The sequence below is a fragment of the Choristoneura fumiferana genome, chromosome 12 (genome assembly GCF_025370935.1).
Source record: "Choristoneura fumiferana chromosome 12, NRCan_CFum_1, whole genome shotgun sequence".
Taxonomy (NCBI): Eukaryota; Metazoa; Arthropoda; class Insecta; order Lepidoptera; family Tortricidae; genus Choristoneura; species Choristoneura fumiferana.
Window position 1 is genome coordinate 21,365,209 of NC_133483.1, and position 24,711 is coordinate 21,389,919.

Below are 24,711 nucleotides of genomic sequence, written 5' to 3' on the forward strand. Positions count from 1 at the left end.
GTTCTCGAGTGGAGACCGCGGACCGGCAAGCGCAGTGTAGGACGTCCACCAACGAGATAGGCGGATGACCTGTTTAAACTCGCGGGTTCACGGTGGATGCAAGCCGCTTCCAACCGAGGCAACTGGAGGTCTATGGGGAGGCCTATGTCCAACAGTGGAAGTCCTATGGCTCATAGATGAATGAGATTCTAAACCACTAAAAATATGTTACCAGGGTAACAGCACCAGTGGCCAGCCAGGAACCAGTGATCAGCCTTTTGCGTCGTTTTTTGGTCACAAATATCGCTACAATTAGAATAAACGAATCACGTGTACTTAAATAGAAACTTTGATTCCTCATTGGTTAATATGCCACACGATAGGTGCGGCAGGGGATCAGGGGGGAGAAATAAACTCGTTCATACAGGTGACGGCGGATGAAAAGAGCAATAGTGTCATGTCCGCCATATTTATTACTTCGCGTGGTGTTCTCTTAAAAGGTAAGAAAAAACATTTTTTATTATTAAATGTGATAGTCTTTTATGCAATTTGGCTTTATTTAATACTTCATGTATTGAATTATATTAAATTTGAATAAAAATATCGCTGATTTTCGTAAATATTGTGGGGGCTGACCATTGGGTACTACTTTTTTATAAAAGATCCAATAGTCGGCCCCCGGGGCTGGTCACTGGATTCTTGAATTATTTTTAAAATTGCGAGAAATAGCGGTCATTAGAACCGTTAAATTTAAATTTTCAAATTTAGTAAGGCATGTTCTTTCATATTCCTTTAAAAACCCAGTAGTCAGCCGCATTAAACATTTTATTTTTACGCGGCTGGCCACTAGGTGTTGCCGATCCAGTATTCAGCCCCGATCTAGCTGGGTACAAACGAAGACTGTTAACTGACCACCCATAGACTTTAATACGTTGCGACAAGGTTTATGTTCGTTTGTAAATGTACAGTTAACAGTGTCTTCGATTGTACCCATTTAGGTAGTATTTTAAGGACGTCTGTAGACTACATTTTAGTTTTACCTGGAATAGTTATAAAATGTATTTAGGTAGTTTGTGTTTCAGTAATTGAGAAGTACTTCTCTGTATATTTTTCAGCTAAAAATGCCGCCAAGACAAACGTATCCTCAAGAGAAACTAACAAAAACATTAATGAATGACCGGGAAATAATGAATATCTTAAATACAAGTAGCAGTTCGGATGATTAGATAGATATGAGTATAAGATAGATATATTTGTTGATATACTCAGAGAGTTGAGATATAAAAAACTAGGAAGATTATGACTGTGATTATTTAAGAATAGTTTTTACTAAGTGGGTACTATTAGTAGATTTGCTAGTGACCTATTTCTTCTTCGTGTGATGTGTACCAGAGAGGAATATTTACATAATATATAAGTATGCATACATACTAATGTCGTTGATTTCCATCTAAATAAATATTAATGTTTTTATGATTAAGTTCTATAAAATAAGAACACAAATAAGTACTGTGATTGTTTGCTTGCAATAATATTTCGGTCAGGTGGGTTCGGTCGGTAAGAGAGACCTAAATATTTTTTTATTTGACTGGATGGCAAACGAGCAAGTGGGTCTCCTGATGGTAAGAGATCACCACCGCCCATAAACATCTGCAACACCAAAGGTATAGCAGATGCGTTGCCAACCTAGAGGCCTAAGATGGGATACCTCAAGTGCCAGTAATTTCACCGGCTGTCTTACTCTCCACGCCGAAACACAAAAGTGCAAGCACTGCTGCTTCACGGGAGGATTAGTGAGCAAGATGGTGGTAGCAATCCGGGCGGACCATGCACAAGGTCCTACCACCTGCAATATCGTTGAATTTTGATATAAATAATGCTCATTTTGATCTCATGCTTATTCATAGTTATAAGGGCTGAATACTGGATTCGTCGAGGCTGATTATTGGATTTTAGAGGCTGTCCACTGGCAAAAAGTGCCATTTTTTGTTTGAATTTAAATATAAATTTTATAGAGAGAAAGATTGTTATTGACATATTTTGTTTAAAAACTATAGTAAACAATTAATCCAATCATGTACTACGTTTCATTTTCCGACGAATCCTGTAAAAATGCCAGCTTTCCAAACTTCAAAAAGTCGTTATGAGGCTGACCACTGGTGCCATTACCCCACATCCTTGTTTAGAGTCTTTGCTACATATGTTTAAAGGGTATAAGTCCATATTTTTGCACTCGACGGTACTATAATTTTTAAATGGAAAATATAGGTTTTATAAAGATTTCACACAGTGTCATTGTATGTGAAATATCATTATCATTTCATTTATGATTTTTGTCATCATCGCGGTTACAGCAATATGTCAATTCATCCCAGCCTATATACGTCCCACTGCTGGGCACAGGCCTCCTCTCAGAACAAGAGGGCTTGGGCCATAGTTCCCACGCGGGCCCAGTGCGGATTGGGAACTTCACACGCACCATTAAATTGCTTTGCAGGTTTGTGCAGGTTTCCTCACGATGTTTTCCTTCACCGCAAAGCTCGTGGTAAATATCAAATGTAATTCCGCACATGAATTTCGAAAAACTCAGAGGTGCGAGCCGGGGTTTGAACCCACGACCCTTTGCTTGAGAGGCGATAGGTCAAACCACTAGGCCACCACGGCTTTTTATATGTCAATTGTCTATGAATTATGGCCCAAACGGGCTCGGAACTCTAAAAAGAACTTTAAGTATTTCAATATCGTACATTATGCCATGCCTCAGACAAAGGTAAGGACAGTGTCATGTTAAAGTGGTTTGGGTGAAACACGATTCTCCACTTTCGGGTTCTCGCGATGTCATCTTAGTTGACGCAAGAAGTTATGATTTTAGCAGTCTATGTTTGTATACATCTATGTTTGTGTACAGTCAGCATCAGAAATAGCTGCACACTTTCGTACTTTGCTGTTGTACAGCCACTAAACGCCATGTAAGATTGCTAATGTGTCAATGCGACAGAGTAAAAAATTGATCCGTTACTTTTGATGCTGACTGTATATCTGTGTTTGTTTACATCTTACCTAACTAGAGCTGGGTCGATACATATTTTCGTTAAAACGTAATGTAACCGTTTCTTTTTGACAAGTAAGAACTATTTCATTAACCTGTGGAGCGGCAGCGCCATATTTAAAATTTACTGTCAAGCGGCGCGGCCATTTTGAAAAAATCTTTCTTGACTGCAGTGACACCTACGAATTAATTTCGCGAATTCGCGAATTTTATTAAAAATATCACCAAAAAAAAACTAATTTAATTTTATAGATAAGCCGAGTGATAGTTTAGCATAAATGGCATATCTAATTAAATAACAATGAATGACCTTCAATTTCTGTGAACTTTATTATTCATTATCAAATATCTGATAACCCAATTTTTCTCAGTCATGTATTAAATAACTATAATTACAAAATAAAACAATTACCTGTAGGAAACACTGATTTATTTCGTAAAATATTAATTTATTTACGAAACAAAGCCCTTTTATAGTCTTTCAATATCAAATAATAGTATAATACGAGGTTTCCAAAAATACCAGCGCACGGCAGCGGCCACACAGTGAAATTGAGTAAACGATAAGAACGAAATTTTCTTCCGTAGTGTTGTCGCGGCCGTTAATAAAATGCCATCCTTGTCTATTTATGAACGCATTCTGCAAGAATAAGCAAGCGAGATATAGGTCTACCAGTTTATATTTGTTAGTGAAATACGTCACCGCCAACGACCGGGAGCCGGTCGCTTGCCACTCAAGGGTTTTTGACAGCGTGCCGGGAGCCGGTCGCCTGCCAAACAAGGGTGTGCCGGGACCCCGGACGCTTGCCACTCCAAGGGATAAATTTCACGGCATAGCAGTAAAAGCCAAAGCACTGTGAGACTAAAATGCAATGTTGGTTGTATACAATGAATAAACAAAGAATAGAATACAAAATATATATCAAACAAGAGAGTCAAATCGGTAACGTAGCAACTAATGTCTAATCGCTCATAACTCGAAGACTATGCAAGTTGAAGTTGCAATGGGCGCTCGAAGAACAGATAACCGTTGAGGGAAAAGTAAGGACCTTTCCCTCATAAATGCAAGTAAGACTAAAGAAAAACAGAAAAGCCAGTTACGTTAGAACTGTGACCTTCACAAAACCTACATGCTACCAAAAATGGGTTAGGTTAGGTTAGAAATGCGACCCTGACGGAACCGAAATCCTGCCAGAAAAGTTTGTTAGGTTAGGTTAGAACTGCGAAACTCACAGAACCGAAATCCTGCCAGAAAAGTGGGTTAGGTTAGGTTAGAACTGCGACCCTCGCAGAATCGAAATCCTGCCAGAAAAGTGGGTTAGGTTAGGTTAGAACTGCGACCCTCACAGAACCGAAATCCTACCAGAAAAGTGGGTTAGGTTATGTTAGAACTGCGATCATTATATAAAATAAGTTTATAAATAAATGATTTTTCCCAAATAACATTATGGGTATAGATAAAATCTCAGTGATGATACCTATTATGAGTAAAAAAAAATCTAAATATCTATCATTATGAACAATATAAGTAGTTAGTAAGTAAAAATAATTAATTAGAAATGTATGGGATTTTTTTTTGAAGAAATGATGATTATGATTGATTATTATAAATAATCGAATAAAAAATTGTATATTAGCCAATGTGGACCAGTATTTTCTATGAATTTGTATACATTTTTAATCCTCGTAATTTCACTTCGTAAAATTTCTGATTCACTTTTACCGGACGCTTGGAAATATAATGTAATCGGCACATTAAAAAAGGAGAATCATAAACAGAGAAAAAATACTCGTAAAATTGTTGGAAGTCAAGGTTAACTGTTGTAGCAAGTTTTTGTTACTATTTACACTAATATATTGTTATGACGTATGTGTAGACTAATAAAACTTCATTTTTATTATCTAAAGTTGACGGCATACTTATGAGTAAAGACAATTGCGAAGTAAAACCGAAATTAGCTTTTTCATACAATACAATCGATTAACTAACCTTATGAGTAATAGTCAATTTCGATCATTTTTTTGATACAATAATTATAATGTATACAAATTTAACACTGGAATTTCTAATGTAGAAAATAACCGGTGAAGTGTGAGTCATGGGAATATGCCCAATATTCATCATCATCATCATGTCACCGAAGACGTCCATGCTGGACATAGGCCTCCCCAAGGCTCAATATTGCACGAGTATAATTTTATATTATTATGTTGTTTGGGACATTACGTAGAAAGAGAAGAGATTGTTATAGCGACAACAGAAATAAACATAATGTTCACATTTCAGCTGTCGATCTTTCACGCCCATTGTTTACTTTATTTTTAGGGTTCCATTTTCTTTAAACCCTTTAGGATTGCTTTTCTCAGATCCAGTCTCATTTTCAATATAAATCAGAGCTTAGCCCGCCCTCACTAACCACGTAAAGACTTTATGGCGTCATTCACTCCAGACTAGTTGCAGAGATACTAATCAAATGGAAAGTAGGACAAACGACATTCCCGCATAACTAGGTATATTGTGGAATAAGCTTAGTGATGTAACGAATATTCGCATTAGTATTCGCATTCGCGAATATTCGCATATTTATGCATATTCGCATTCGCTAAATTTCTGCGAATGTTTTGCGAATACAAATATCGGAAAAATTATACAATTATTAAATAATAGTAGGTTAATAAAATCAAAATACATTAATTTCTTATGTTTTTTATACAATAAAAAATAACTTAACCTCGTAATCACATTATCAGTCTTCACTTAATCATTTGGTATAATTTTAGTAGATTGATAATTGGTGGAAATAAGTGACGTTTGAGCGCCAATAGTTCGAGGGGAAATGGGCACTTTACTTTTCATTTCGAACGTGAGGAAAAATACTTTAAAAAAGAGAATAATAATAAATTAAATTAACTTATATCCAACCTCCAACCTTCTCACACTGACACGGTCGACTTGAAAAAAAAAACTAGTTGATCACGATCAAGGAGCTTATATACAAAACTGGAGGTTCAACGCCGAACGAAGAAGTTTGACCTTTACTACTTATTTATATATTCCATCTCTCTCTCTTTCTTTCACATTTCACGAATGACTTCCATCTCTTTCTTAACTTACTTAAAGAAAGAGATGGAATATATTCGTGACGTAATAAAGATCAACATTTCTTGTTTCAAACGGATGTTCGGCGTTCAACCTCCAGTGTTGTATATAAGCTTCTTTAATTATCTTCGACTCCGTGGCTGATCCTAAAAATAAAAAAAAATACATTCCACCCTAGGGATGAAAACTCAATTTTCCACCCGGCTCTAGGTAGAGTCATTCACGATGACGCGTGCCGTGGTTCTTGGTACAATGTCATTAATGTCTAATTTTGACAAAATCACGCGTCTTCGGCGATGGCACTCAGTATATCTACCCATGAAAATCAAACTTTCCGAACAGGAGAGATGAAAATTTATTTACTTTGCGATGCGTTCGTATAAACTCGGTAATTCTCGGAACAAAATACAAACGGAACGCACTTCGTTCGCACGAGACTGCCATAGACAAATGGTGCCAGAACGAAAAACTGAATATTCGCATTCGCAAAAAATTACACTCGTTACATCACTAAGCTCTATAGACTTTTTATTAGAAGCCTAGCTCAAAATATGCGAGTATGTTTACTAACCAACTTAAAAATAACTTAAAGAAAAACCGGTGAAGTGCGAGTCGGGTTCACGCACTTGCCGTAACAAATTAGTAGGTTTTTAAATAATTTTATTGAATCAGGTGTTATTGTGAAGGTCCATATCAATGAACTAAAAGAATTTCCTTGCTCACCCGCGACCTTATGATAGCTAAGTTTATGCAAGATATGCGTGTTCATGCAGTTCCACCTCAGTGTAAGAACACACACAAATCACAGAAACCCATCTATCACCACCACCACACTACACTGACGTGTTTCGAAATCAACCACTCAAAAACTCATTTTCAATGTTGCTATGTAAAAAGAGGTGTTTTAAATAAATAATAAATATCACGAGACAATTCACACCAATTGACCTAGTCCCAAAGTAAGCTTAGCAAAGCATGTGTTATGGGTACTAAGCAACGGATAAATATAATTATATAGATATAGATACATACTTAAATACATATTAAACACCCAAGACCCGAGAACAAACATTCGTATTTTTCATACAAATATCTGCCCCGACACGGGAATCGAACCCGGGACCTCAAGCTTCGTAGTCAGGTTCTCTAACCACTAGGCCATCTGGTCGTCGTTTTGTATTATTATAGTTCATCGAACTTTTCTTTTCCGATATATCTGAGTCTTTTATATTGAAGATATTTCACGTATTGGCTGCAAGTCAACTGGCCAGGTGCATTGTGTTTAGTTATACTAAATTCCACCATGGCGCGGCGTGGGTCGGTGATGCATTCTGGCCGACTTACCACGAAATGACGTCATACTTTAAGTTTTATCTTAAGAGCATTTATACCTGCTGAGCTGGCAACGTTGCATTTTTGTTAGTTTTATCGATTATTCCATAAAAATTGAATGAAAATTGAAAATGTGTTCTGATAGAACTGTTCTTAATATATAAGTTAATGTGTGTCTACTACAAAAAGTCTATCACGAATAATTATTGGAGTAGACAGTTCTATCAGACCACATTTTTAATTTTCATTCAATTTTTATGGAATAATCGACAAAAAATAACAAAAATGCAACGTAGCCAGCTCAGCAGGTATAAACGCTCTTAAGCTACACGCGGTATTTTATATCTTTATAGGAGAAATTCTTGTACATATATTGATTTATATATTTCTTATATCGTTCTACGAGCAATTCTTGTGTATTTATTTATTTCTCTACAAGCTTTTGCCCGCGGCTCCCGCGTGGATTTCGGTTATCGCCCGCTCGTCCCTCGGGAACTATGCATTTTTCCAGGATAAAAAGTAGCCTATGTCACTCTCTGTCCCATAAATTATCTCTATGCCAAAAATCACGTCGATCCGTAGCTCCGTTTCGACGTGAAAGACGGACAAACATACAAACACACACACTTTCGCATTATATTAGTATTAGTATGGATTTATATTGGATATATCGGAAACGGCTCTAACTCTATGTGAGTATTTCGAGAGCGAAGAAGGTATAACTAAAGAAGGAAGGTACTACATTACCTAAACACCAACCCTAGATACTAGCAACAGTTTTAGGCAATCCGTGATCATGATACGATGAGATTTGTCTAAATATCTGGAGTTTATTAAAGGTAATCACGATCTGTTTGTTTGTTACTGCACCGCGTCTAAACCGTTGAAGCGATTTAGATGAAATTCGGTATACACATAGTTTGAGTCCCGGGGAAGGACATATATTAGTTTTTATTGCGGAAAATTGCAGTTCCCGCGAGGGAGCGATAACCGAATTCTATGCGGAGGAAGTCGCGGGTAACGGCTCGTAAATAAATACAGACTCTATTGAAATAGGGTGCCTGTCGTATCGAATAACGTTTTTGTCCTAAAAATGTTTGGCCGAGAATGTTTGGCATACTGTTGAATGGCATACTACTCGTTTGTCCTAATAAGTTTTGCGCATACTCATTTAAAGTCCTAAAGCAAGTTTGTCCTAATAATTATCTCTAAAATCTAATTACCTAAAGCATTATATTTCTAACATAAAACCTCCTAAAACCCATATGTTGAATCGAGCGAGCAAGACCTTCCGGGGCACCCCGACTCGGATAGGTTAGGTTAGAAGGCTAAGGCGGGAGTGAAGCGTAGCGCCCCCGCCGTAGCCTTCAAGGTTATTTTTTTTTGTCATCCCTAAACAATCCCTACTTAATATAACAATTACAATTATGCACATTAATCATTCGACAGTTGAATCTTAGCCACATCAAACGATAGGACAAATAATATTTAGGACAAACGATAATAGGAGCAACAAATTCGGAGAGTCAAAAATATGCGGAACAAAGTGTATGCCATACGTTATTAGGACAAAAGACGTTATGCGACACAACGATAGGACTAATAATTGTATGCCATCCGATATAGACCCATTGAAATAACCTCCTTGTGTTCCTACGCACTAGTGATCACAAGCTTAATGTAAAACCCGCTTTCTCGCGGCTTCGAGCTACGCCAACTATCATAAAGATCAAATGCGTTCACAAATAAACAAATTTTATGTTCAAATAAAATATTTTTAGGCAGTAAATTTGTGAATCTACAGGGAGTTCCGGTGGCCAGTAAAAAACAAGATAATGCGATAGTGTAATCCGAGTGACATTATCGTAAAACAATGAATAATGATGCGAAAGCGACCAATTGTGGACTAAGTTATGATTATATCGTACAGCTTTTGTCAAATGAGCACGTCGTATTTGTTAAGTATACGGACTTAAACATGTTTCGTACCTTTAAGTGAACATAAAGTGTAACCAAATTGTGCATGGATGTGCTCCCATTGCGGCGGGTTATTAAAACAAAGTGTTAAAATTAGTGATGTGAATTAGCGACGATATCAAAATGCCGTTGAAACCGTTTAATACGTCGCTTCATATGTTCAATGAGAGTGACATGTGGGGTGTTCCTCCGATGATGGATTTGGATGTGTTCTACAGGCCCGATGTGGTCATCATTGTGTTGTATGTCGCCGTGCTGACGGCGTCCTTGTCAGCGAATACTTTGCTGATATTCATCGTCATCAAGTTCCAGTATATGAGGAGGTAAGTGTTAGATTAGAATCAAGGTTAAAAACCGGCTAAGGCTCCGTTTCCACCAGAGATGTGCTGTGCGAGGATAGATAAATAAAGCGTTTCTGTTGGTTCATGAAAAACACAATACATTGATCGCAACACATCTTCGCATATATTTCGATGGGTCCTATCGTTTACCTTTACTTGCACGAATTTCATTTGCCCGAATTTCACTTGCCATACCAACGTTTGCCATAAAATATATAGAACCGTGCTGTTTTCAGGATTTTTTAAAATGTCATCATATATAATGCAGTAGGTTAGGTTAGGTTAGTTTAATATCAACTCTGAAGAAAATACTATTTCAGAAATAAATTACTTTATGGCAAATGAAAATTCTAGAAAACGATACATTCGGGCATATGAAATTCGGGCAAACGATAGAGAACCGGGTCCTATGTATAAGGGCCAAAGTGAATTATTCAATTTTGAGTTTTGTAAATTATAGGTACTATAAACTATATTATATTTAGATAGTGGATTAAAAACACATTGTTATTTAATTATTTTTCGAGTTATCATTGAAGTAGAATGGCCAAACTAGATGCAATTTTAACGTATAAGGGCTAAACGTACGTTTGATACTTTTACGCGGTAAATCCCGGGCGGTTTTTTTTTAATCTGTGGGCATAACTGCCATTTAGGTACTTGTATGTCAAGCGGAACGCTGCTGCCCCGAAGCTACATCGTAATGTGATTGTATTACTTTTTTTATTTCTCCAGGCATCTTGGGTAACGTATTATTACCAATGATTTTAAAGTTGAACGAGTTGAGCCAAAGTAACACATACATTTTTACCTCCCATAAACGTAGTGGGGGTGATTTTTTTTTCTCATCCAACCCTATAGTGGGGGATATCGTTGGATAGGTCTTTTAAAACCATTAGGGGTTTGCTAAGACAAATTTTCGATTCATTGTTTTCTTTGCGAAATATTCAACTTTAAAGTGCAAATTTTCATTAACATCGAGCATCGCCCCCTCTGAAATCTAAACCGGTGGGAGGAAAAATTTGAAAAAATTCAGGATGGTAGTAAGTATATCAAAATTTCAAGAAAAACTATAACGGCTAAGTTTGCTTGAGAATTATTAGTAGTTTTACTATTAAATAGCAGCCTAAGGTATAAAACTTTTAGACACTAGGACGTTTCATCCTTCGGACTTTTTGACCATGGACAATGTGACACCTGGACTTTCTGACATTTGGACATGTATGCCCCTAAACGTTTCGCAGGAACGAATGGAGGCATCAATAAATTAATAACAAATACATACTTAGGTCTGTTAACTCAAACTTCTAAGTCAGCGTCATCAAAAGATACAGTGCCCTTAATGTAAGTTTTCGGTCACAAAATAGAATACGTCTCGATCGCGTTCGCGTTAAAATCTCAATTTGTATGGAAACACGAACATCGAAAACGCTCCACTAGAGACGCTGTTCGTGTTTCCATATAAATTGAGATTTTAACGCGAACGCGATCGAGACGTATTTTGTAACCGAAAACTTAAACACCAAGGGTACAGTACCCCTAGTGTAAGTTTTCGGTTACAAAATACGTCTCGATCGCGTTCGCGTAAAATCTCAATTTGTATGGAAACACGAACATCGCAAACGTTCCGCTAGAGGCGCTGTTCGTGTTTCCATACAAATTGAGATTTTAACGCGAACGCGATCGAGACGTATTTTATAACCGAAAGCTTACACTAAGGGCACAGTAAATAAAGGCATTTTCAGACAAATTGCCAGGGAATCCTTATATGTTATAATCCAGTTCTCCTAAAAACTTAAAATTTGGTGTAAAAGTCAAGCTTTTTCCACACACCACAACACCACTTTACAACTCGGAAAATTTATGACACATAGTACGAGTGGGTAATAGGGAAGCGTCCCAGATATGGCACAAAGAAAAATGTATACCTTTGTTAAATCCGCACTAAGTGCCACTTCCGCTAGCGCTGGGCTGCCCAAACATATTAGACCCGGCGCAAACATTCGCATTACGCATGTATGTACATTGTACCTACAATCGCTCCATAAAACTACCTTTATATTCTTCTACACTTTAAGTGGGCGGTACAGAAATAATATTTTGTATAATGCAAGTAAAACTTTTTAGGGTTCCGGAGCCAAAATGGCAAAAACGGAACCCTTATAGTTTTGCCATGTCTGTCTGTCTGTCCGTCCGCGGCTTTACTCAGGGACTATCAATGCTAGAAAGCTGTAATTTTGCACGGATATATATGTAAGCTATGCCGACAAAATGTTGTAATAAAAATTTCAAAAAAAAATTTTTTTTAGCGTACCTATAACCATACTCGTAAAGTGGGGGTGATTTTTTTTGGTCATCCAATACTATAGTGTGGGGTATCGTTGGATAGGTCTTTTATAACCATTAGGAGTTTGCTAAGACGATTTTTCGATTCAGTGATTTGTTTGCGAAATATTCATCTTTAAAATGCAAATTTTCATGAAAATCGAGCGTCCCCCCCTCTAAAATCTAAACCGGTGGGTGGAAAAATTTGAAAAAATTCAGAATGGTAGTATGTATATCAAACTTTCAAGTAAAACTATAACGGCTAAGTTTGCTTGAGAATTATTAGTAGTTTATGAGTAAATAGCAGCCTAAGGTATAAAATATACTTAAACTTGGAAGATTCCGTATAAAATACGAAAAAAATATTACTTTATTTTTTCGTAATGGCTACGGAACCCTATTTTGGGCGTGTCCTACACGCTCTTGGCCGGTTTTTGTTTTTAGCTGTATTACCACCTGCCACGTTAGCGTAGCAGTTTGACCTATGGCCTTCTCCTCCCTTCAAGCAGGAGATCGTTGTCTCAAACCCGTCCCCGCACCTTTCAGAATTGATGTATAAAATTACATTTCATATTTACCACGTTATTGTTCATTTTCGGAGACTGCGGATCAGCAAGCGCAGCGTAGGACGTCCACCAACGAGATGAACGGATGATCTGCGATGCCGCGGGTTCACGGTGGATGCAGGAAGCTTCCATCCGAAGCAACTGGAGCTCTATGGGGGAAGGTCTATGTCCAACAGTGGACGTCTTACAGCTTGATGGTGATTAACCTTGAGCTTTACTGTAAAGGAAAACATCATACCTAACCTTGCGTACACGGTTGTTAAATGTTGATTGCTATTGTTATACCAAGTGTGTTCAAAATCTGGCACAGATCATCATCATCATCATGTCAGCCGAAAGACGTCCACTGCTGGACATATTCCTCCCACAAGGCTCTCCACTCACACCGGTCTTGTGCTTTCCGCATCCATCGCGATCCCGCGATCTTAACCAGGTCGTCGCTTCTTGTTTGAGGCCTACCGACAGCTCATCTCCCGGTCCGCGGACGCCATTTGAGAACCTTCTGACCCCATCGGCCACACACACATATCGCCACATGATAAAATATAATATTATACAGTAACTCTGGTTTTAGCTCGACAGTTCCATTCATTGTGACTAAGTCGTATCGTACAAATGAAGCTACACTAAATCGAGGTATGTTTCGCAGCGTACAGTTATAACTCAAGTCGAGGCTAAGCCCTTTGTCCAGGAAAAAATATTTCAATTCCAAAGACCGAGATATAATCCCACTCATAACTTAGAATAGTCAAACGTGTAGGGTGGATCCCTCGGGTCCGTTTCAATTCCATTCGACTATTTGCGGGTGATTGTACCGCAATCGCTCCTAAACACTCTACCCCTTGTCTTTTAATAGGTTTTGTGATGACGTTCCATTTATTTTTCGAACCAACGATTTCTATCAATACTCATCTCTGAATTCGGAATGATTTGAGGCGAATCGACTTGTGAAGACGTATGGAATAGTTGGGTTTAGGGGCAGCTTTTTAACTGCCAACGCAAAAAGAGGGGTGATGGATGATATAAGTTGACGTCAATAATTACTTGAATCAGGCGATTCATGCGTTACTTTGCGGAGGTCCATATCAATGAAAGAAAGAAAGAAAATAATTTATTTATAACAGCAATGACACATAATAAGTAACAATAACAATAGGAAATGTTGCCGCTATAAAAAGGTCCCGGCTCAGCACTGCGGCTCAGCATATCGCTGGTTGAAAACCAGCACTGGTCTTCCGCCGGGCCACAGGAGAGTGCAAAATTACGGAAAGTCACACAAAACAAATCAAAGTGAAATCAAATGCAAAAATAGCAATGAAGTGAAACAATTACTTTGCTCACCCGCAATTTTTTGATATCTACGTTTATGCAAGAAATTTGTGTTCATGCAGTTCCTCCCCACACTTTAAGAGCACACACAAATCACATTAACCCATGACCACCACCACACTACACTGACGCGTTTAAGACTCAACCAGAGCTCGTCTTCAGAGCAACACAACCGTTCACCATGCTACCAGGTGTGTTGTGTTGGGTCTATCATCGTTGCGTCAACATTCTTGCATATATAGTTTGGATAGGTATATAACTAAATGTAAACAAACTTCAGCTGCCACGAGTAGACCACCACCACGTGACCACGGCCACGGTAATGTGGTCAAAACGTCTACACTGAAAAAAACGATCTAAAAATCGATTAAATCAATCAAAATAAATAAATAAAACTAAAAATTTATAATTATATAGCAATGCATGAAAAATAAAAGGTACCTAGTAAGTGAACAATTGTTTCCACTGTTGCTTTTTAATTTCCTCTCAATCGAAATGAAAAGCAGAGTGTAAAACTCGAGCATTAAACCCATTTGCCCCTCGACGTGCCTATCCACCCTCGCCGTACCAACACGGATGGCTATATATGAACGCCTCTGGTAAAATGGCTCGTTTTATGCTCTTGTTGTACAGTCTACTATTTTTACTACTTTTATTTACACTATTACATCCGTTTGCGGAGTATTTGGCAACTAAACTGATTTAAATAGTTATTTGTGTCACAAGGGAGCAAAATGGTGTATTTACGGTGAGGGCGTACATTGAATCCAGAATGTAGCGAAGGATTCTAAAGTAGAATCCTGAGCGTAATGAGGGATTCAAGTGTTAACGCCCAAGATGAAAATAATTTTGCTTCCGAGAAGCTCATACAACTTTTCACACCGAGAATTAAGAAACTTGAAAAAAAAAACTTTATAATTAAAAAACCAACAGCATAGAAAATGGCGTGGCTTTACAATTATCAACTTCAAAAGATTGCATTTGCAATGAAACACTTAGAAAAGCCTTGAACAGAAAAGTTGCACTTTGCTCCCTCTCGTCAGGGAGTAAAAAGTTACTTTTCTGAAGGAGAGGTGTGAAAAGATATTTTATCTAATAGGTACTTAATGAAAGTACGTTGTTTGTTAAGCTACGCCTAAATGATTAACTATAATCTATTTTTAATTATAAATATGTATGTTAGTCTGTAAGGTATTTATTGTATGGGCCAAGTTGCCCGAAATCGTAATCCTGCTGTGTTGAACGGCAAACAAACGAAATATAAATCCAATTAAGAATAAATATTGTACTTAAACAATACACTGTATCGCTCCAAAACCAAAACAATGTCTTTTAGATAAGTTTATATCGAAATTTCATACTTTTTTGTTCAACTCAATTGTATGTTGGTACCTCAAGACTTATTGCCGTAAGCAAAAAACGTAAACTAATTATATTTGTAAATTATCCGATCATTTCATAATTATTAACTATAAAATAATCGTTAAGTTACGGTTGCAGTGTTCTAATACAGGCAGAGTGGAATTTTTTCGGCAAATGTATGGGATGCTAACATGACATTAGTAGCACAAAAGTTCCTTTCTGGCACGTGATTCAGTTTATTTGACCGTAAGTACCAGTTAAAGTAATTATTTAATAATTGTTATAAGGCTTGGCATTAATTCGTTCTTAATTGAAACAAACGAGCTAGAAAACCGGCCAAGAGCGTGTCGGACACGCCCGATATAGGGTTCCGTAGCCTTTACGAAAAAATAATTTTCTAAGGATTTCCTATTTTGTACGGAATATTCCAACTTTAGGTATATTTTATACCTAAGGCTGCTATTTACTCTTAAACTACTAATAATTCTCAAGGAAACTTAACCGTTATAGTTTTTCTTGTAAGTTTAATATATTTACTACCATCCTGAATTTTTTCAAATTTTTCTACCCACCGGTTGAGATTTTAGAGGGGGGGGGGGCGCGCTCGATTTTAATGAAAATTTGCACTTTGAAGTTGAATATTTTGCAAACACATCACTGAATCGAAAAATCGTTTTTGCAACCCCGTAATGGTTTTAAAATACCTATCCAATAATACTCCACACTACAAGGTTGGATGAGAAAAAAAAATCATCCACACTTTAAGTCCATAAAAAATTGTTTTTGAATTTTTTATTGTACCATTTTGTCGGTATAGTTTACATATATATTCGTGCAAAGTTACAGCTTTCTAGCATTGATAGTCCCTGAGCAAAGCCGTGGACGGACAGACAGACAGACATGGCGAAACTATAAGGGTGCCGTTTTTGCCATTCTGGCTACGGAACCCTAAATACGTGTGCCATCATCATTAAAGCCTGTATAATGAAACGGCAGATTATATACTAAGAGTTGGCGACAGGAAATAGAACCATACTTCATAAATGCCTATTTAAAAAAAAACAAGTCAGGGTCATCTTTGTACATTATGAACACATTCAAATAATAATTTTAGTTTTGCGTAAGCATAAAATATAAGGATATTAGTCAAAACGGCTTTGCAAATAACGCATAAGGAGCCTAAGTCTTGATAGATGCAAATGAGTATTAGTAGTTAACTACCCAAGCATAATAGGTACGTAACGAAGTGTGAAATGGAACTTAACAAGAATAAAATAAAAAAAAAAACCTGGACTTCTTTATAATAGCTCTAATAAGTAGCAAAAACTACACAAAATACATAATAAAGTTCAGAATAAGTTTTTGATACAATACAAGCTTTTTGTGATAACTTTAATTGAAGTGTTCATCCAAACTTTAAATTTCTACCAAGTTTCAAGTCGATACCATTAACTGCTGAAGAGTTACGCCCTGAGGAGATAGTTTTGAACGCACACACAGAATGACACTACTATATTATTTTATTATCACTGGATTTATACAAGAATGCTAAATTTAAGCTAGAAATAAGGTTTAGAAAATTTAAAACCAAAACAAACATAGAAGCTTGCAAACATTGTAAGTACATTGGGATTATTTTCAAAATAAGCAATAAGCAGCCTTATTGCTACAGAGAAATATATTCCAAGCAATCGTATGTAATAACAATTTATCATTCCCTTCCTACATTTTTATTTTTGAATAAAAAATGTCGCTTTGTGAGCTATCTCTTGGTCTATAATTTGCCATGAGCCATGGTGTGATATTTCAAGGCAGCTTAGCAACATTATTCATTACTCCAGAGAAATGCGTACTCAAGTAAAATCCTGTTCACAAAAAGGGATGTTAGTCAGCAATTTGTTGCTGTCACATTTTTACCCGACTGCCAAGAAGGAGGGTTATGTGTTTGTCCCGTATGTATGTATGTATGTCTATTCCTATGTCCTCTCGTAATTATTTAAGTAAATAAATTAAACAATAGCGTGTCGGACACGCCCAAGATAGGGTTCAGTAGCCATTACGAAAAACATGAAGTAATATTATGTGCGTTACTACGCAAATAACACTTGCTACAGTCTTAAAATCTGTTACCAGAAAAAGAGCGTATCTTCATGGCACTAACGTCCTTTTGTTGAGAAGCGCAGTTTTTCGGCAATAACTCAAAAACGGTATATCCGATCATGTTGAAACCAATTTTCGGTGAAAGTATTTATTAAGCGTTACCTTTCCATATTTTTTCGACAAACGGTTTACAAGATAGAGGGCACAATTTTTGCTACTTTGGGAGCGATTATTTCCGGAAATCTTCACTTAATCAAAAAAGTTTTTGAGAAACTTTTCAAAAGAGCTGTCGAACTATGTGTCACACGTTGATGCGAGTTAAAATTTTTTTTTCAATTTCTGTTATGTGTATGGAGTGCCCCCCTATAAATAGTTATTTTTGTTATTTAATTACAAAACTAAATAGTGGCTTTGACCAGACATCTGTACTCCAAATTTCAGTGATATACATCTTGTAGTTTTAGAGTAAAATGCCTGTGAAATACCGACGGACGGACAGACAGACAGAGACATGGCGAAACTATAAGGGTTCCGTTTTTGCCATTTTGGCTACGGAACCCTAAAAATGAACTCGCAAAGAAACCCTTATTAAATCTATTTAGTATTTAGTTACCGCGGTATCTGTCGGTTTTAGGTACGGGACTGATGATTAGACGAATATAAATAACCATCTCGGCCTTTATACGTGCCCACTGCTGGACACGTTTCCTCTCAGAAGGAAAGAGCTTGGGCTGTAGTTACTACAGTTGTAATTGTAGTTGTAGTTGGTAAAATGGTAGCCTGAATATGTTATAAGTAGGGTTGTAACGGAGGCCTTCTTAGCGGAGGCGGAGGCGGATGCGGAGGCGACGAGTTTCGCCTCCGCGGATGCTGAGGTTAACGGACGCGGATGCGGGGTGAAAGTGCATGTGGAAAAAATAGTAGTTTATGCTTTATTCAACTCAAAAATCTCTAAATTTTCGAAAAAATATATTTTTTATTTAACTGGATGGCAAACGAGCAAGTGGGTCTCCTGATGGTAAGAGAGCCTGGTGGGGGGCCCTGGTGGTGTTTTCGGCGTCATCGTGCATGTGACTTAAATATAAACAATTACTTTGTACAAAATCACTTTGAATAACGCGGTACAATCAAACATACATTACAATTTCGTACGTCCAAGCAACGAGGCAGGATGATTCCTGTCGTGTGTTATTTTTGACATACGCCCGCCCCCACCCCGACCGCGTTCCCGCTGCGCGCCGAGATAATGAAATGAGAAATAAACCGCCGTTATAACTCCGCCAAAAAAAAATTGCGGAGGCGGAGGGGAGGCCAAGATACGATTTCTTGCGGAACTTCCGCAGTAACGGAGGCGGAAGCGAAGTTCCGTTACAACCCTATTTATAAATAACATTTAAGGGATTAATTTTATTTGAAGGTGAAATGTAATACCGTCTCCGTCTCTTTGACCAAAACAAACAGAGACGGCATCACATTTATCCGTCAAATAAATATACCTAATCATTGGTGAGACAGAGGGTTTATTTGTGTATATTTGGAATGGGCTAATTATTAGCTTTCATTGATTTGATTTAGGGTTACAAAAAAAATCCCCACACTGTTTTTTTTGCGGACGCCAATTTGAAAGAAAGAAAGAAAGAATAAATGTATTTGCCAAAATTCGTCACATTAAAAAAATTGCAATTAAAAATAAGACAACCTTATTACATACCTACTCTTACATACTTAATACAACACACACTCTTACATACTTTGAAATACTACATAACTCATAAAAAAATGCGTGGCCAGATTTCGCTGGCCACGAGTAGCTAAAAATTCTGATCACACAATATGTGGCAGGGGTGTCGCCAGATAACTATAACTATACCGTGAACTGGTTCAACTTTGCCCTCTGGCCCCAACATTGCCTGATTCAATTTGGAGTTGATAACTAGCACCCTTCTAGGTTTTTAAACTTTTATCCCCCGTAATAATAATTCCCGTGTAGATAAAAGTTTAAAACCTATAGGAGTGCTAAGTTATTGACTCTAAATCGAATCAGGCAATGTTGGGGCCAGAAGGCAAAGTTGAAGCAGTTTACGGTACTACATTTGGAGTAATACAGAGTAGAACTAAACCAAATAATGTTTAACCACACAGAGGATAGTAAACAGAGAACAATATAACGTCTTTAACTATGCTAATAGAGACTGTATCCAAAGATACGGGATTAACGGTCAAGTTTACTGTTACATGGTCAAGGTAATTTATATCATCATCATCACCATTCCAGCCTACATATGTACGTCCCAGTACTGGGCACAGGCCTCCTCTGAGAATGAGAGGGCTTGGGCCGTAGTTCCCACGCAGGTCCACTGAGGATTGGGAACTTCACACATACATATTATTGAATTGCTTCTCAGGTGTTTTTCACGGATCGCCTGATGGTAGCGATTACAGACGCCCATGGACACCTGCAACACCAGAAGAGTCACAAGTGCGTTGCCGGCTTTTGTACAGGTTAAAAAAAACACTTAAATAAATCCATAGTTTGTTAGTAACAATTAGGCTTTAAACTATGTAAGTATAGCTCGTGGTAATTTCGAATATAAATTTTGGACATGAATTAAGAAAATTCATAAATGCAGGTCCGGGTTTGAACCTACGAACCTTACTACAGTTACTTACTCCGATACGGAGTAAAAGGAGGGTAGGCTAATTGACCTAATGACCAATAAGGACAAGCGATATGTCACTGGATACCTTGTTCTAAGTTAGAAAACTTTTTTTAATGCAGGTAGTTCTAAATCGTTGGGTGAAAAAAGTTACCGCTGCATAAAAGTAGGTTTTTTCGATACTAAGTAACCCTGTATGTTGTATGTTGTCCTGTATGTTGATGACTTTGTATCATGGTTTTGTTTTATATGCGTTTTCATATTTTTTACACAGAGATTCGAGATTGCCCGCCGTACAAAAAGTTGAAGAATATAAAAAAAAACCTTTCCAATGATATAAGGCTTGTCTTTATTGGTTCCTAGGCCAGAGTCCATACAAATCTGCCCATCCTCCTTTAAGTATTAGATTTTTTTTAATAGTAGTCAGTTTTCTCAATGTTTTTTTTTTCTATTAGTAAGATTCTTAACCCGTCTGGCTATAAATTAATGATCAAAAATGTGTCGCAATCCAATAAAAAACATCTTCAGATTCTACTCCTCAAGAGTTTTCGCAATAAAAATACTTGCCTTTGACAAAGACTCCAGTGTACGTTATAATTCCAATAAATAAATTTCTAGGAAATCATAGAGATTTCGCTTAAGAGCGTTTATACCTGCTGAGCTGGCAACGTAGCATTTTTGTTAGTTTTATCGATTATTTCATAAAAATTTAATGAAAATTCAAAATGTGGTCTGATAGAACTGTTCTTAATTCATAGGTTAATGTGTCTACTGTAATAATTATTCGTGATAGACTTTTATATTCTTTAAAAACTAACAAATGTTTATTAACGGTTTTTAAACAAAATAAAAGTCTATCACCAATTATAATTGGAGTAGACACATTAACTTATATATTAAGAAGTGTTCTATCAGACCACATTTTGAATTTTCATTCAATTTTTAGGGAATAAATAAATATAAATATCACGGGACAATTCACACCAATTGACCTAGTCCCAAAGTAAGCTTAGCAAAGCTTGTGTTATGGGTACTAAGCAACGGATAAATATAATTATATAGATAGATACATACTTAAATACATATTAAACACCCAAGACCCGAGAACAAACATTCGTTTTTTTCATACAAATATCTGCACCGACACGGGAATCCAACCCGGGACCTCAACTCACTTTGCCCGGTCCTGAACTAGTCTCATCCATAGCTTACCAACCGCCTGCCCGATGTCATCCGACCAACGGACCGGCAGTCTGCCCACCCGTTCTTCGACTTAGTCTTGGCCACCACTCCATGATTGCTTTCGACCACCTGTGCTGTGATCAGTGCGTCTTGCCAATTGGCCCGCCCATCTCCACATCAATTTTATTGTGAATCCATTAATGAACTTGTGCAATGTGTCAGGATTTACTTATTAGCGGCCGGGCACTGTAGAAAAGAAGACGTGGTTTTACTTAGCTCTACACGATGAGTGGCAAAAAAGGCTTTTGGGTTTTGGTTTTTGGCTTTTGTGTTGTATTTAGTTGTGTATTTAATCTTAGGTCCTAGTTTACGAAAAAACTAGCTTTTACCCGCAGCATTGCTTGCCTAAACCGCACTGGTAGTTAAGTAAGAACAATTGTATTTCCATTGGGATTCCCACAAATTACATCATTACATTACAAAAACACAAATTATAGCTAGAAAAAAAATGGTAATAAAATTATATTAATAAATAATAAATAAATATCACAATTCACACCAATTGACCTAGTCCCAAAGTAAGCTTAGCAAAGCTTGTGTTATGGGTACTAAGCAACGGATAAATATAATTATATAGATAGATACATACTTAAATACATATTAAACACCCAAGACCCGAGAACAAACATTCGTATTTTTCATACAAATATCTGCCAAAATATTAAAATTTCCTTTTAGATTACGAAACTCTAAAAGCAGTACCATAATTGAGCGAAAATATTATGAATCGAAATTAAAATACACGAACTGGGACAGAAAGTCATTATCGCAACGGAAGAAGATTTCAAAGATAACCGCAATAAAAAAAGATTTGTTAGCACATAATTTACATGTAAATTGAGGTTTACTGGATTTAATGCCGGCTGTTTTTTTTGTGGATGCAAATTATCTAGATTCGCCGGTGTATTATTTAAATTTAAAAACAACGTGGGTATACATTTTTTGTGATAACACGTGTTGTTGTCTTACCAAATTGCCAAGTTCTGATACCTAATATTAAGTATTTGTGAAAGATTGGAAACTAATATAAGATATTATGCAAATAAATGGATTCGGGGAAGAACTAAGTCGTCGACATAGCTCGAAGAATAATATGTAAGTTGAGGTGGCATGGACGGGCTTCGCTCGAAGAACAGATAACGTTTCGGGGAGAAAAACAACGTTTGGGGAGGCAACCACGGACCGGGAGACAAAGCGTTAGCAGCATCACGACACTTGCGGGCAAAAGGCTTTTGTTTAACAAACAGTGCACTTCTTCTGGCTAAAGCATGTGTAGACTAAATAAAATAAACTGTTATTTATACTAACATCAGAGTATTAGGCACTAGCAAATAGCCCTAATAGGTAAATAGGTACCTACATCATGACAAATAATATATCTACGACTACATGCATGAATAGTTAAGTTTGTGTTAAAAAATGTTTTTTTAATGCAAGCTATAACTGTACTTGCATTGCAGCGTCATTAGACTTAGGTACACAGTATTCCAGATTTCAAGTTAATCCGAGCACTAAAAGTGGGTCAAAAATCACTTGCAAGATTTGAAGCAAACAAATAATACAACGTGAAGTTAGAAAGCTTCTCGAAATAAGAATACCGTAATCTTTTTGCCATGCCCGGTAAAACTCTCAGCTTGTAGCGAAATTGCCGGACCGGTACAATTTAGACATTTTCAAAAAACGATCGCTACTCTTTTTTTGAAGGACCGGCCACGCACCCGTACCTAACCCTACTGATGTTACAGATGCCTTTTACCACTAACGTGGATAAGCCAAAGGCTACTAGAAACACAGGGAAGCTTAAAGTTCCATCTTACAGACTGGCTAAAACCAAAAAGTCGTTTCTGGGAAGATGCATACGTTTTTATAATAAAATTCCAAAAAATATTATAAATGAAACAGATACAAAATTCAGATCTATTGTCCAGAAGACATTGATATCTAAGGCGTATTATAAAGTTAATGAGTATATCATGGACAGGGATATTTGGAAATAATTCCGATCCGCATTAGCGATCACTTCAAATAGCGAACCTACTGTGTTATAAATAAAGTTGAAACACTTGTGATGTAAATCTGTTTAAAAAAATATACCTGTTATAGCCTAAATTGAATAAAGATATTTTGACTTTGACTTTTGCCTAAAGCTTTGGTTTCCTAGGATCAGCCGTGCCGTCCTATAGCGGCCGTAATTGATGCCGCTCCTCCTCCTTCCCCGCCATTTTGTTTACATAGACAACGTTCTAGTGACGTCATTCACCGCTTATTACGGTCGCTATAATGACGTCACCGCTTGTCCTAGGAAACCAAAGCTTGAGGAAGGACGGCGATGTTAGGAGTATCAGGTGACGGGCCTCTTTTATTCTCTATCGTGCATTAAATAGAAAAGATTAGGTACACGATCAAGGCCAGTACGTCCGTAAGCGATTTCTTTTTAACAGCAACAAAACCAGAAACACTGAGCACCGAGTTAACAAAGCCGGAAGCGAAGCTTTCAATTGCCGACTGAATCGGCATCTGAATTTAATAACCGTTTTTAGGGTGCCCTAGCCAAAATGGGAAAAACGGAACCCTTATAGTTTTGCCATGTCTGTCTGTCTGTCCGTCCAAGGCTTTTCTCAGGGACTATCAATGCTAGAAAGCTGTAATTTTGCACGAATATATATATATATATGTAAACTATGCCAACAATATAGTACAATAATAAATTCAAAAGATTTGTTTGCAAAATATTCAACTATAAAGTGAAAATTTTCATTAAAATCACCCCCCCCCCTCCAAAATCTAAACCGGTGGGTGAAAAAATTTGAAATAATTCAGGATGGTAGTAAGTATATCAAACTTACAAGAAAAATTTTAACCGTTAAGTTTTCTTGAGAATTGTTAGTAGTTTAAGAGTAAATAGCAGCCTAAGGTATACAATATACCTAAACTTGGAATATTCCGTACAAAATACGAAATCCATAGAAAAAAATTACTTAAGGTAACGGCGCCTATTACCGTGGTACTTAAGGAAGTTTTCAAATGAGTCCCAAAAATTAAGGGTATCAAAGCTCCTTAACAAATGAGAACATTTTTTTTATTTAAGAGCGTTTATTGAACTTTCAGTGTCTTAACTTTTTGGGCTCGTTTTAGTTATTATTATTTGATAAAATAATTATTGAAATTAAAATACTCAAATCTTCTATTACCGTGGTAATGGACAGGCTGTGATTCCATTACCGCGAATTGAGCTTCTATTACCGAGGGTATAAAAAAACGGCAATTTTCTACCATCGGTAAAAGGATCCCGACACATGTTTTGGAACTTAATACCGAGGGATTAAAAAAAGTTAATGGCTTTGGTTCTGTA

At 37.0% G+C, this 24,711-nt stretch overlaps 1 protein-coding gene across 1 annotated transcript in view; it reads left to right on the top strand.

Annotated features, from left to right (window-relative positions):
- LOC141433598 (QRFP-like peptide receptor) overlaps window positions 1–24,711 on the top strand; it is a 248,127-nt gene that overhangs the window by 31,928 nt on the left and 191,488 nt on the right. Inside the window, exon 2 of the mRNA XM_074095710.1 lies at window positions 9,242–9,760. Within this exon, the coding sequence (XP_073951811.1) occupies window positions 9,561–9,760 (200 nt within the window). The 5' untranslated portion in view covers window positions 9,242–9,560. The remainder of the gene's footprint in view (window positions 1–9,241; window positions 9,761–24,711) is intronic.